At 41.0% G+C, this 15,151-nt stretch overlaps 1 protein-coding gene across 1 annotated transcript in view; it reads right to left on the bottom strand.

Annotated features, from left to right (window-relative positions):
* EIF2B3 (eukaryotic translation initiation factor 2B subunit gamma) overlaps positions 1–15,151 on the bottom strand; it is a 98,692-nt gene that overhangs the window by 13,705 nt on the left and 69,836 nt on the right. The window contains exons 8-9 of the mRNA XM_021528458.3: positions 11,426–11,503; positions 10,595–10,743 (exon numbers count right to left, since the gene is read on the bottom strand). Coding sequence (XP_021384133.1) covers positions 10,595–10,743; positions 11,426–11,503 — 227 coding nt within the window. The remainder of the gene's footprint in view (positions 1–10,594; positions 10,744–11,425; positions 11,504–15,151) is intronic.

Below are 15,151 nucleotides of genomic sequence, written 5' to 3'. Positions count from 1 at the left end.
TCCATAACAATTAGGTGCTATTAGCCCTCAAAGGTGCTCTGACAGCATCCAGCTTCATCAACTCTGGTGTGTGTGCGCATACACACACATTGATGTACTGCTTTATAATGCAAACCATATTTATTTTTTCCCCTGAAAATGTAGTATATTTTTAAACTTTTCAGCACGGTGAAAACGGATATCTCCTGACCTTAAAATCCAAAGAGCATGTTCAAACCCACAAGAGGAACTAATTTGGGGCATTTGATTTACGGCTGAAATTTCAGTTTGAATTTGTTTTAAGTGTAATCACAAACTGAAAGTCTGGCAGCTGGGTGTTTTTCAGAAAATAAATAAAAATATTCAGTGTACATCTGCATTTTAGAGAGAGCATTTTACAAGCCCAGTCCTGTAGTGGCAACAGATGTAGCTAAAGCATTAATTTGTTCTACAGGTACAATGTGTAAATAGGAGCATATGAGAGCATGTGTGCTTACGTCTGTGTGTCCGCTACGTGCCTGCATCTGAGAGACAGAGCCCGACTTTGGGGTGGGTTTTTTTGAAAGTGAGAGAACAAGAGCAAAAGGAGTAGTGGCCAAGGAGGCATGGGGGGATTACAAGGATTTAGGTCTTTAAACTGCAGACCACCTAACAAGATCACTCTGAAATGCCACTAATTTCAGTTAAGGCCACAGACCTCCCTTCCTCTGCCCTCCCTCTCTCCCCCATTGTAAACAACTAATCCCAGCAGAAAACAACAGAGAGCAAAATGTACACACATTCTGCAACATTCCAGGTCCTTCTTTATCTTTTATTTATTTTTCTAAAAGGTCAGCGCATGTATGGAGGGAGGGGGGGAGGGGAAGAAAGCCAAAAAAACCTCAAGTCCATCTCTTGTGTGGGCTTGAAGGAAGCTGGAGAAAGCAAAGTCCAAGAGCACACAATATGGAGCTTTTATAGCACAGCAATTCCTGGACTCAGCTTACTTTCCCCTCCCTCTATTTGTGGCAAAGTCACATAGCTTTAAACCAAAGGACAGGGTGGTCGATTACATCTGAAAGAAATGTAAAGAATTGGGAAAGAATTCCATCTCCTGTCGAAATTATAAATAAGGAAGTATTAATCCCAGAGACAGGCTGATTTATGTAGCCCTGGAACTGCTGACTTTCAGCCCGAGTATCGGTCTATAAATCAAACCCTTAAATCAAGTGTGTCAATCGCTGCAGCACTGTGATACTCAGGGAAGGCAAGGCACCTACCACTGAAATCAGGAAGATTGCCAGGGGACTGAGGTGCCGTACCTTTCTTAATTTTCTGAAGTGTAAATCTGAGATCAAACATCCTTTGGGGGAATGGGAAATCAAAATACGCAGTGCTCAGCACACCGGGAGCAGGCAGCAGGAGTCCAAGACACAACCCCCTAATTACAGGCTACCCACTGATTATTTAGGACTCTGTGATTAAAGTGATGAACGCTCCTGGGAGAAAGGGGCTTAAGTAACTGAGGTCAAGACCTCAACTGCAGCTCTCGCCCTGGTTGTGCAAGCTTAGGAAGGTATGAATGTCACAGGTTTGCCTTACAGCCAATCTCCTGAAATGCCAATGGAAGTTATCCAGGCCTGGTACTTTAATCCAATTGTGCCAAAACCCCGACATAATCTCTGTTGGGCAGCAAAGCAAATGAGGTGTCTATAATGCAATGCTTAAAACTGTAGACTCACAAGAAAGAAAGCCTGGAGCACAAAGCCTAGGACAGCCTGTTTGGTACCGCTCTGCCGTGCCAAGCAATTGGGTCTTGTGTGCCTCCCGATGAGCTGCGAAACGGAGAGACTGACACGGGAGTTAAAAGCAAAGGGTGACATGCCTCAGCAGCTACTTTGCTGACTGAGGGGTAACAGATGTGAATTCCCCTGGGAGCAACATCCCCTTCTGCCCTAACCAAGGAGATAAGAGGCACCACAGGCACCTTAATAACATTAAGAAGTGCCAATGAATCAGGGAGAGTTCTAAAACCTACCAGCAACCCCTGAAGGAATCCCCTGCTAGCTAGTGAGATGTTGACTGGGACTCATGATCACAGGCATGAGGCACAAAGACCATGGAAAAACAGAGGAGAGGCAAAAACACTACTAGGGAACTTGGGAACCCGAAACGTTGCCTTTGCCAACATGCTTTCCACACCAGTACATTTTTACACCAACACACTTTTACACACAAACACAAGAACTCCAGGCACTATGCATCTCACGTTATACATTCAAGTAAATACCAAAGCCTACAATAGATGCCAGCAGTACATGCTATAATTTATAGATGTATTTCAAAGCAAGCATTCGTAAGTGAATTTGGCCTTTGATCTCCTGTTTTTCCCCTTGGGGGTAACAAAATCATTCTACCCCTCTAAATTCTTCGCCCGTCTCTGAGGGTGTTTTCACTAAGGAACTTGTTCCATGTCTCTTTTCTAGCCAAGCTCATCACTGTGGTATGGCTCCTTTACACTTCTTCCCCACACCCTAAACATTTTGCATTACATATTGCATATACTTGCCAGCACTCGTATTTTCCAGTGAAAGTTCAACTGACCTTAAAGGATTGCCTCAAACATACCTTAATGTGTTTTATTAAGCGAAACTTAGGGTGTGGGGGGGGAGGTCACCAGGAAGGTCATGCTTCACCTCCGAAACTTCAGTTACATCCAGCTGATCTTGGAACAAGCAAATTGGTGGCCTTTTATGTAGCTGCAAGCTCAGGATTGCACACTTCAGCAAAAGTATACTTCAAGAGGTTTACACTGGGAAACACCACACACAGGAAAACTGACCACCCTGTGGATTCTCTTTTGCAGAGTGGGAGGTGTAGGCCAGATTCTACATGATTTTACAGACACTGCACTGAAGGCCAGGAAAAGCTACTCATGTCTATGTGAAGGAAACAACACAGAAACATTTTATGTTCATTACCACCTCTCGGTTTGCTTCACTTTCCCACCAGCTCCCACAGACTGAGCGAGGTAACAGGCACAGTAAAAGGACACCTTCTCTGGGGTTTTTGAAGCACAGTTTTGGGTGAAGAGCTGTGGCATTTCAGAAAACATTATTAGTTAAGTCAGTTTCCATATCATGTGAGTTAGATTGACATGGAAAAGGTTTTTGTAAATGCCACCCTTACAAATGAACCTGCCTTCTTAGATCCAAGCTGAACTTGTTCAACTCTCGTCTCCTCAAGAACTTAAGAGGCACAATGTGGTAATTTCTTCCTCTGCCATACCCAGGTGGGAGAAGATTTTAAGGAGCATCAGAGACATTCACACCCAGATTCCCACCAAAATCCAACAGCCATCAGCTGTTTGTGAAAAATCTTCACACTCTTCTATTAGATCCATGTGGTTAGCAGGAGAGAGAATCTTATTTATAGCTCTGAAGTCAGACATAATCCTGTCCATCTGAAGAAGCAAATCAGCAGAATGAGAGGAAATATTTTAAAATGCCACTTTTCAGGGCTCATCTGTGCTTTAAGTTCAACATTTGATGTACAAGATGTTTGGAAAACTGGGATGAGTTCCCTGCACAATCAGGGAAACATCTGCATCTGAGATTAAAGAACAGGTGATTTATTTAAGAGAGATTAATGTACCAGGAAGCTAGCCAGAAGAAATTTTTTTTTTGAGGAGCTGCTAGTAATAATGTTTCAGACACTCACAAGATAACAGGTATTATATGAGAAATTTCCTCAATACATTAGATACAGTAGAATTTTACTTCAGTTGAAAGTAATTGAAAACCAGTTCCGCAAGTAGCTCCACCACTTCCTACTTACTAGTTTCCTACTTTGCATTTTCTTCCTCAATCTATCTTCCTGAAAGCAAACTCTGCTGGCCAGAGGTTGTCTTTCTATTCAGTATCTTACATAGCATATACAGTGAATTAAATAGTAGAATGAAAATTATAATTCCTGACCAAAAATGTTCACAGATTAAAATCAAGAGGTGTGACAGAAAGGACAAAACTGCTACATAATCAAGAGAAATAAGACCCCTTTTTACAGGCAGGGACTACAATACACATAGTTTTCTTAATGAATTTAATTTTTATCCATATCCATGACATATTTTATCCATATATTTAAGATGAGTATGTGCTTTTTCTGAATGAAGCTCTCACTTTTCATGTGTTTTCTGCGATATCTATTCTAAACTTGTTCTTCTTTCTTTGTCAGGAGACAACAGCCATCTTAAAAAATGGTTCAAGATACAAAATACTTTGGAATTTCAGCACAAGGAGATCTTTATTTTCAGGTTTGCAAGCTATGGTGATGGGAACAACTTCACCTCCTCATTTTTTTTCATGAGGTTATGTACTGTAAAATATGTTATCTTGGCAATAGGATCATTCCTTTGTACTGCCACTGTCCAAGTGATTACTTATGCACTGAACCTCTATAAAGACTCAATTCTATCCTGGTTTTAATTACAATTTGCTTCAAACTGCTGACTGTTTCTACGTCAGGTGCTGATTTGGCACTATTGAGGAAACAACCAATAAACTTCACAATCAATCTGCAGTTAGTAGTCAATCCAGCTCGCCTTGCTTGTTGTTTTCTTCCTTTGCACGTTTTCTCATACAAAATAGCAATAAATTGAAGACATGTGGTAAACTAGAGAAGCCTTAACCAGTCACATGTGGTCTCTCTCCAGTCCCCTCACTGAGCAGAATTACAGCATCTGTCCACCTACTTTCAGACAGGTAGCCAGAACACCTTTAACAAAATCCAGTGCATAACTTACTGTCTTCACATGACTGAAGAAGGACGATGCTAGTTTTGGCTGAAAAACCATTTTTGGTGCCAGTTCTTTCTTCACATATCTGGGTACTTTAGTCCCTCATACTAATTTTTACTTCAGCCTATTCCTTCTGCCCAGGGAGTCAGAACTCCAAGGTTTACCACATCTCTCCCATGGGACTCTTCTAACTTTCCCTCTGTCCTCAACACTCACATCACCTCCCTGCAGTTTGTAACTCAAAGCCTTTGGTGTCACCTCCCTTGCCTTCCAAGTTTCCTGATGCTGCAACACTTTGCAATTTGCTGGCTTTACAATGCAGCCTGACCCAAATCATATCTGCCTTTTTAACCCCTTCCCTTTCCAAAAGGTAACCTTAGCTGTGTGCCACTTCACATGGGGAACTTCAGCAGTTCAGTCCTTTTGGGTAGTATGCTTACAACAACATCCTGTAAACTTTAAAAGCAAAGATACGAGGCTATTGTTCAATAATTCTTGCCCCTGCACAAACTTAATCTCAGTCACACCTGCAACCCCACTCTTACAGTTCCTGAACCAAATGTCCACTGCATCAAGGCTATCTGCCAACTATCTGCTGCAAACTCCTTTCTGGAGGAAACTCTCTCCTTTTCCCATTGCTAATTCTGGTTTGGGATACCATTTTTCTGGTAAAATTACAGGTGAATCAAGTTTAGCTTCCTTGGTTGCTCTGTGAAGATCTGAAGGTACTTTCTTGCTGTGGAGGTGAAATCTAGAAGCAAATCTTGGGCCATTTGCTCTCTCTGATAATCAGAGGAACCTATTTATCATTTCCATAAAATCATCATTTGAAGCAGAATGCTTTCCTGTATTTTCATGAAAAAATAAAAGCAGCAAAATACTTCATTTCAGACTATATCTACCACAGAGTCCTTATGGTACTGACTACCCACCATGTCAACAAGACCTTTTCAAAGCATGGCTTACAGCAGACTCAGTATTTATTTGAGCTTTTAACACTTGCCTTCTCAACTAACCTCTAAATAGTCCAAAGACCAGATTATTTTCCCTACTAAACAGTCCCTTCCCTATAATCTTTACCAGGGAAACATTAATTTTCCATGACCAAGGAAAAAGGATATAATGTGCACATAAAATGGCCAAGCTCCTTTCCGTAAGTGTATACAGTGGGATAGTTTTACTAACAAACAAGAGATTTCAAAATATTTACCTACAGGGATGGAATAAAGGATTCAACATGTTTTTCCTGTTAATACTATTTGTAATGCTCAGAGTGCTTCAGCACAAGGTCCTGTGTTACCAGAGCAATTAGATGTTCCTGCTGCCAGAAGGTAGCAAACTAAGTAAAACAACAAGAATGGTAAAAATAAAGCCAGTGTTTGATAAAAACCAACAAACCAACTGATAAAACAAAAGCCAGAACAGGAACCTGAAACAAAATTAATCCATCCATATCTAGGTCTCATTTCAAAACAGCTAAGTGTGCCTAAGTCTACCAAATGAAAAAACATTATAGAACCATAGAGTAATTTGGGTTGGAAGGGACCTTTAAAGGCTATGTAGTCCACACCTCCTTAAATGAGCTAGACCAGGTTGATCAGGGCCCCATTCAGCCTGGCCTTGAACATTTCCAGGGATGGGAGAGTCCCAGCTCCTCTGGGCAACTTGTGCCAATGCCTCAAAACTCTTACAGTAAACAATTTCTTCCTTATATCTAGTCTATCTTCTTTTAGTTTAAAGCCATTAGCCCTTGTCCTATTGCAGGAGGCTGAGCTGAAGTTTGTAACCATCAGTCTTCTAAGTCCCATTTAAGTTCAGAGAGGTCACAATGAGGTATCCCTGGAGCCTTCTCTTCTGACCAACCCCTACTCTTTCAGTCCTCACAGGAGAAGTGCTCCAGCCCTCTGATCAGTATTACATCTGAGCATATGTATTATGGTCCATAAAGTTGAGAGGTGTGGGAAGAGAGACTGACAATAAAGAATGAGGCAAAAAAAGTGGTTGAGTACCTCAGCCTTCTCCTCATCTACTGTGATCAGCTTGCCAGCCATGCTTATAAGGGGTTTAAATCTACCAGGTATTACTTTTCATTTGCAAATGGGAAGCTTCAGTCAGTCCGTGGGTGTTACACACTGTCCCTTTGCAAGAGAGCTACAATGAGGGGACTCCTGCACCAAAGATGCAGCAATCCAGGGAGTCTCTTGTGCTGCTTTACCCCTGACAAAAACAGAGCAAAGAGAAGAGGCAGTTGAGCCACTACAGAGACGGACACACACAGCTATTGCAGGAACATCCACACAGACAAAGTTTTCACGCAAATTATGATTTTAGCTCAATTAGTAGATTTTCTCTAACTATGTAACTCAGTGCAGTCATTTGTCACTGAGCTCTAGGGAGCCATCCAGAGGGAAAAAAAGAAGTGTTTTGCCACTGCAGCCTGTCACCTGGGCAGTCAGCATCTCTCAGCACTTGAGCTGTTGTATAAATTACATCCCTCCCAGCTTGGTCAAGTACATCCATCATTCAGCACATATGTAATCTTTGCTATTTTATTGTCTCATTGATGGAAGAATTAGCTGCACAGTGGGAAATGCATTAAGAAAGGACTACCAATTATTTTCCCCTGTTACTAACTTCTTTAATCCCCTGTAATCTCTTCTAAGGGGGGATTCATATCTACTCAAATCACTTCACAGGAGACATATATAATGTAATAGAAGCCCTACACACCAAAGCAAACAAAACCAGCTTCTGGTACTCCAGAGTATCAAATGCACCAGCCACTGCTGGAATAATAATAATTTGCAAACAGTATGCAATGGACTGTCCAAACTAACCCCAGTTACTTGATCCATTCAGTTGGGAAAGTTATCATCACCTAGGCCATGACCTCTGTTCTGCCAATAATGAGGCAACCACGCCTAGTAAGAGATATCTGGTTTTGTTCTAAGCACCTTGTGGTGCTCCCACCTACACAGCAAGAATTTATCCATTTCAGAAGCTGGTATTAAATACCAGCTGTGAGGCTATTACATTTTTTTTTCCTGCTTTGGAGATATGTTTTGTGGATCTTGACCCTGCAGGAATTATGGCACAGGATCACATTATAGGAGAACTACCAAGAGACAAACATTTTAAATTTTGTTTTTGGTGAGTTTTGTTTGTTCATTTTGTTTTGCTATTTGTATATTGACATAGTAAACTAAAGCTGCTGATCACTTTTGCAGCTGAGACGGGAAAAAAAAGGAAGATTCAACCCAGAGAAGCTAGAAGTCATGGAAGAGGCAAGGGAAATACCAAGGCAGTGCCATGTAGCTCTTGATAAATGAACTTAGAATGCAGAGCAATTTTTGCATTTGGTTGTTCCCAGTATCCCAATTTTAAAATAAAAGATTTAGCTGATCTTTATTTCTTCTGAGTTATCTATACACCTTTGTCTTTTCCATAATAAGTGTCCTTACTGCAATCTTCTCAGCCTACTGCTGCAAGTTGGTGTTACTGCAATGAACACTCTTGAGAATGGCCTTCAGTTACCATTCACATTTGACTTGGGCATTATTATAGTAGACCATTAGTCTGGTTGAGCTGTTCATGTCAGCATAAAAATGTATATTCTTTAAATAACACAGTTTTTATCCATTTCTCAATGCAATTTCAGAATTCTAATATACACTACCTTAGTTGGTAAAACTGCCTTACTTGTAGGACATCTGCTGTGCGACAAAAAAAAATTAATTAGATCTGTCAGGGCACTTTATTATGTTCATTTTGACCCATATCAGCTAACACATACTGACTTTCCAATTAAAGATTAAGACATTTTCTGAATCTGTGATTAGATAAAGCTTGAGCTGTTTTAGAGACACTTGGGAGAAGAGGTGTTTATAAGGAGTTGTCCACTGTGGACAGTTTAAAGCAAAACCACATATAATTTATCCACCTGTTGCAAATGGATCCATCAACACAAGTAAGAATGATTAGCATTTTAACAAAAATCCATCAGATTTAACCAAAGTAATGAAAGAAGGTCAAAATACATAAAAAAAATACACAGAAATCCTTCACTGCAAGCAAGGCTTCTTTCAACAAAACTCAGCAGCTAGAGTATTTCTGTTTCCTACTACCTGTGTATGCATGACTTCATCCCCCTCTAATCTTAAGACTTACCATAATGCAATAAGAAATAATTTATCAGCTCAGTATTTGTGCAGATCTACAAAATATTAATTACAGTATTCTTTGCAATAAAGATCCAGGGTCTATGGTCTTAATTCCAGCTGGAGAGGAATAATTACAAATTTGACTCCAGTGCATCAGTGTGCAGTAACCGCAGAACAGCTAAAGGGGGTCAAACCCTTGGGACTGTGAGGTTTTTCACTCTTTGGTGGCTATATTGTTTTCAGCAAGAGTGACTAGGGATTACATTGTTTTCTAAAATTCACAAAAATGTTACCCCAAAAGTCAGTTTATCTCTCTTAAAAATAATATATCACCAACTTTACGATGCTTGTGGAATTTTGTGAAATGCTTAACATAACAGCTCTGGGATCGATTTAGGATTTAGAACACTACTAAATGCCAATGCAGACAAACACAAGATGATTTGGGACTCTTCATAAAAATAGTGCTATTTATACACTTAGCTGCCTCTGCAATTTAATGGTAGAGCTGCTGACCTCATATGCAAAACCATACCATTATGATTGTGGCATCAATTCATTAATCAAAATGACAGAGGGTCTCATGATCAAATGAGAGAGGTTCCTCTACTTTTTATGACAGTAGGGCTTGTGATACAGCCATACTGGATCCATCTGTGATTGAACTGGAAACCAGCTATTTTCTATACTCAATGGAATTCTGATTTATGATGTGCTTGAAATTACTGTGGATTTCTATTAAAGACAAACACTTTGTGGTAAGGTACCATACTTACCTGTAATTTAGTTATGTAACAGTAGTATCCTCCATAGACCCCACATCCTTTGGGGTTTTATGTTTTTCAGATATGCAACTTTCAGAGCCAACTTGGCATTTTTTAAGAGTTTGGCCTTTTTCCTGAGGCCCTAAGCAAACCTCAAGCCATGAAGGAGCAGAGAATTTATACAGGTCTGCACAGACTCAATCAGCAGTTTCCTTTCCACTGACATCCACAGGAAGCCAGCATGTATGGAAAGATGGGGGCATGCAGACATCAACAACTGCAGACAGGCCACTTTTCCCACATTTGGAAATGTATATAGCTCAAGGCTAACTATTTAGTCAGTGTCTTTAGTGCATGAGAAACCTCTACTAGCTGGCAGATGCTCTCTTTGAAAAGTTTATTAATTTATTCTATTACTCAGCATAGGCAATAGTAAAGGCTGCAGGATGACAAAGAAAAAGGGCCAAAGAAAATGACATTTTAGGTGAGGCTGTAATGTTTAAATGTGAGAAGAATATTTCTAGCTGGCAAGCATACCACTTTAAATAATGCTTTGTGCCTCAAATATTTTAGGGATACTCACTGATCCAGCCATTAAAATTACACTTGTAAGAATGACACACAAGGTCATACAGACTCATACATCCACTTCACTTACTTACACATTCTGAAGATGACAGGATCTATTGTAAAAAGAAGACATTTATGTTCCAAGACTCTTGTTAGTTCATTTCATTTGTGCACTTCTAGACTACTTATAGAGACTTATTTATGACTTGGTCTTTGGAAACACACCCCCTGGTATCATCTCTTCTGGCTGAAGATACTTTACAGGACAGAAATTACTGACTCAGGATCTACCTACAAAACTAAACTGCATATTTAGGGAACTAAGGTACAAAAAAGTAACCTACCCTTCCTCAATTGTAACAGAATTCATGATGATACAGTTTATTATCTTAACTTTGTCTTTTATGGTACACATGCTGCCGATGATGGAGTGTTTGATGGACGTCTTCTCTCCAATTTGTGTGGATGACCCAATGATACTGTCTGATCCAATCTAGGGAAGAAAAGAACAGAAATTAGCAAAAGTACATGGAGCTCTCTGATATATATTCTCCATACAGCCCTCCCAAAGTACATCTCAAGCACTCGTCAATAAAGTTTACCCTTCTCTACCCTGAGGGATCCTTGGCAGAGGAAAGACCTGAAAATTTAGACCCCACCCCACAGACAGAGAGTTTTCCCAAGGTCTGTTAGCTTGGTAAAACTCCATCAGTGGATCTGGGTCTGTAGGCTTCATGCAGAAAGGTAAGCATGGTAGGTACATTCCTGCTGGTACTCACTGGTTTCACTCAGGTTTGCCCTGTGAGACCTGTTAAAGGGAGGCTTGAAGCTGGCATTCAACCAAAACACATTAGCAAGAAGCAAAGCTAAAATACTGATCCTTTCTGAGTTTGGTGTCCCTAGGGAGGCAAACTGCTCAACTACCAGGAACTGCCATTAGGGAACAAGAGGCTGCAGTGTCTGACTTGGGACTAAGATAGACTTTTTACCAAACATTTTGAAAGAGAGAGACTGAAAGGCTGAAACCCATGGGTGAGCCTACAGAAGACTTTGGGATGTATCACCTATGTTCCACCATTCCACACTTCAGAACTTGGCTTCACTAGCATGCAGTTCTTGAAACAAAGTGGTTGCAGACTACTGAAAGAACAGAGATGGGAAAAGACAACACTTACCATGCCTCTATCAGTGATCTGTGCAGACCCATGAACCAATGACTCTTCCAGACCCAGATTAAGCAATAATTTGGGAATCTACATGAAAAAACCCACATCACAAATTAACATGATAATGCTGTACCAAAGATGGCTTTGGTTTCTATTGCACAGGTGTATTTGCCATAAACATTTTAACTTATGGGAAAAGGCAGGCCATGGTATTTCAAATGTCCACCAGCTATGTGTGATTTATCATCTCCCCCTTTTGTAAAGGAGACAGGTACACTGCTACCACAGTGCACTACATGTCTCCTTTCAACTCAGCTTCCCACTTGTGGATCTGCAGCAGCTGGCTCCAGATGAGCACACTGATATCCTGTATGTTACCACAATGTCCAGCGTGTGCCATTCCTAATGCAGCTCAGCGTGTTTTACACTGTACAGTAAAGCAAGGGAGGGAAGCAAGTAATAACAAATATAAATGAATAAACTGGCATAAAAAGATGACTGTGTCCAGCCCACTCTGTAAGATAGTATTCTGAGGCATGGGCAACAAAATTGTCTAAGTAGAAAGAAACTAAAGTTGATCAAGTGGCTATTCCAGATGATAGAAAGGTGCACAAGAAAAGGCTCTCAACAGGGAGAAGGCAGGTGTTAGATAAGCAGACAGAACAGCAATGGTAATAGAGACACAGCCTGAGAGGTAGCCAAGAACAAATCCATGGAGAGCAATTCTGAACTGGCTCCTGAAAGGAAGGGGAGGTAGCATTGTAGGAGGATAGGTTATCACTCCATCATTCCTCCTGTGGGTGAAAGAGCAGCCTGAGGCATTCTTCATCTCCTGGCATCAGGCTGAAGCTAAGGTCACACAGCACAGAAGAAGTGACGACAGCAGGATAGGGATATCAGGGGAGGTGGGAGCCTTGCAGCAATGCACACAGGGCTGCAGTTACTGGCAGGATGTATGTATGATGCAATGTATGATGTCTCTTGGTAGGACAGAGATGGCAGTCAAAGGAACACAGGGGTGAATGAGGGCTAAGAGATCTGTGTCACAGCAAACTGTATGGCTGAATGAGAGGCAGCATGTGCTGGGGCTGGTGTGGAGCTCTGCACATGCTGCTTGGCCAGCCAGAATTGGGCACTCACTGACCCATCTGAGAGGTCATCTGAAGTCTCAGCACAGTGATGGTGCAACTGAGTTTGCCTCAAGGGTGGAAACAGCACTCATTAAGTCTTCCTTTTCTCTACCCAAGCACCTGTTTTTACAAAACTCTTAGAAAAGCATATCTCTTAGATCTCTATTGCTCTGTTAAATTTGGCTGAATGATGCCAGCAATTTCCAAAGCTGCTATTAAGGAACTGCTACACAGTACAGTTGTGTAAAATTATTTCCTTAGAAAGCTGGGATAACAAGAGCTGATGGCTAAAGAGTGAACCTCAAAAAGCAAGTGCCACATATCTGAAGACGATGGGATCAGAGGAACTCACATTTCTGAGCTATCACTTCAATTTGCCTGTTGGCCCCAGTAGACATTTTCACATCTGTAGCTCTTTGTATCTTGAAGTTGGCCCTTCCCACTAGACTTGGATTTTGTTTATTTTTTAAAAAAGCAAGAGTATATTAGATCCTTCAGTCCAAGGTGCAAGCCCTACAGAAAACCACCAGGTTACCAGAACACCACAACCTAGGCAAACCCATCTGGATGATACTGGCTGGGTGAAGAGATGCCCTAACATGTTACTTAACACGTGACACAAAGATCCAGGAGAGGAACACACACCAAAGCATACCTACAGCATAGGTTGGAAAGATTCCTACTATCCACTGTTGATCTGCAGGAAGGGAAAATAATGAAGAAAGGTTCTCGCCCTCCTCAGTGGAAAGGTGGTGTGGTGAAATAAATAAAGGATTTTACCGGTCAGAGCAAAGGCCTTATTAGAATCAGTCAGTGCTAGTGCAGCCTGAGGGGTAACCCACGAAGGCTACAAGCTCAAGCATTTTGCTCTGAAAAGAAAGGTTAGGCTGGGGGCAGGAGTCAGAGGGAGTGCCTGGGTCAAGGGAAGGTTTAAGATGTGTTTGGATTTAATTCATCTTACAAAGAAACTATTTCCTGCTATTGAAGATAACTCCCTCCTGAACCCACCTGCCCACACACAGGCTGCAGGCATCCAGAAACCCAGCTGGAAGTGAAATGATGTGAGCAGTGTTTCCTCACCAGAAGGGCAATGGGTTAGGATGCCATTCCTTCCCACAGCTACTGGACTGGACTGCTACTGCTATATGAGTCTGTCCTTTGGGACCTCAAAGTTATAGGTCCTGACTTTGCAGCAAGGGGATCAGGATCTGGTCTGTAAAGGCCAAGATAAGAGCAAACTAAACAACCAAAATCTTCCTCAGAGACCAACAAAACAGGTAACCCCGCCCCCCATCAAATTAAATGCACATCTTTTATGAGGATTAGCAAGAGAAACAAAATGCAGTGGCACTGAAAAAAGGAACTACTTTCTCACATCTCCTCATTAAGCTCCATTTTATGTTTTACCTCCACAAGTTTCCCTAGAAATTTTACCATCCTGAAAAAGTTCAAAATTCAAAGAAAATCCTTTCCAACGCTGAAGGCCCCAATGTGACTTCAAAACACTAATTCTTTGTACCACCCAGGAGCAAACATATTTCCTGAACTAACCAAAATGTAGAATATTTAGGTTAAAATAAACTCAACCAAAAACAAAAAACCAACACAAAAAAACCCACATGGAGTCTGACTGGCTTAACTCAATAACTTTTTACTGAAGTGCCTGCTGCCAAATGTACACGAACACTTCCCTTAGAAAGTGGTATTCTCCCTTAACCCTTTGGGCACACTTGTTCCTATTTTGGGGGAAGTTTTCTGTTTCTGACAGCAGGGCTGCCTCTCTTCCTCATCTCCCTAAGCACAAAGCAAATGACTTTTTTTCTGTGTTCCTCTATAAACATCAAGGAGAAAGAGCTCCAGTGTGTAAACTCATGCTGCCATTCTGCAATTCTGATTTGCATTAATTAATCCATCGTTGTCAAAAAGAAATCAACTCAGTCTGAGAGCAATGGCAAGGCAGTGACCACTTCCAGAATTCCCAATACAACTTTATCACCTTTTCCAGCTCCACTTAAGAAATCTTGAGTCTTTCCTTACTGCACTCCTTACTGCCCTTTCAAAACTAGAGGAAACTGGCCATTCCTGATAGAATTGAAGTTCATCACTAGCAGAACAAAGTACAGAGAACTTGTACATTGCATCAGCCAGTGTAGTCAAAAAACCCCTAAAACCCAAATCCCCACCCCCCAAAGATATGATGAGCTTTTAATCATCAGCTTGTTAGGTCATACAGGATTTCCCTAATTCTCATCTGTGATTTTTTTCTTTTATGAATTCTCAGTAGTGTGAAAGCTGCAACAGATGCTGCTGCAGATCAAGAGTTCACCTCTGTGTGTACCTGGAGTACCACAGTAGGAAAACCTGTTCATGAAAGAATTCTTTTGTAATGGAAATCATTAGGCAATTTAAATAAAAGGGTAGTTTTCATCTTTCTTTAAATTGTTAATAATCTTTGTTATTACCACAAACAAACATCTGCTAGGAAGAGTCCAGTCAGAACTGATCATGCTTTTAGGACATGGACATTGATTAAATGAGCTATCAAAGCTACTTCCATTCTTATTTTCCTCACTTTGTGGCTCTTTGGCTGTAGGTCCTGATGCTC

Source organism: Lonchura striata, chromosome 9 (assembly GCF_046129695.1).
Source record: "Lonchura striata isolate bLonStr1 chromosome 9, bLonStr1.mat, whole genome shotgun sequence".
Taxonomy (NCBI): Eukaryota; Metazoa; Chordata; class Aves; order Passeriformes; family Estrildidae; genus Lonchura; species Lonchura striata.
Note: the sequence above shows the minus strand (reverse complement) of the source record. Positions and strands in the feature narration are given on the sequence as shown.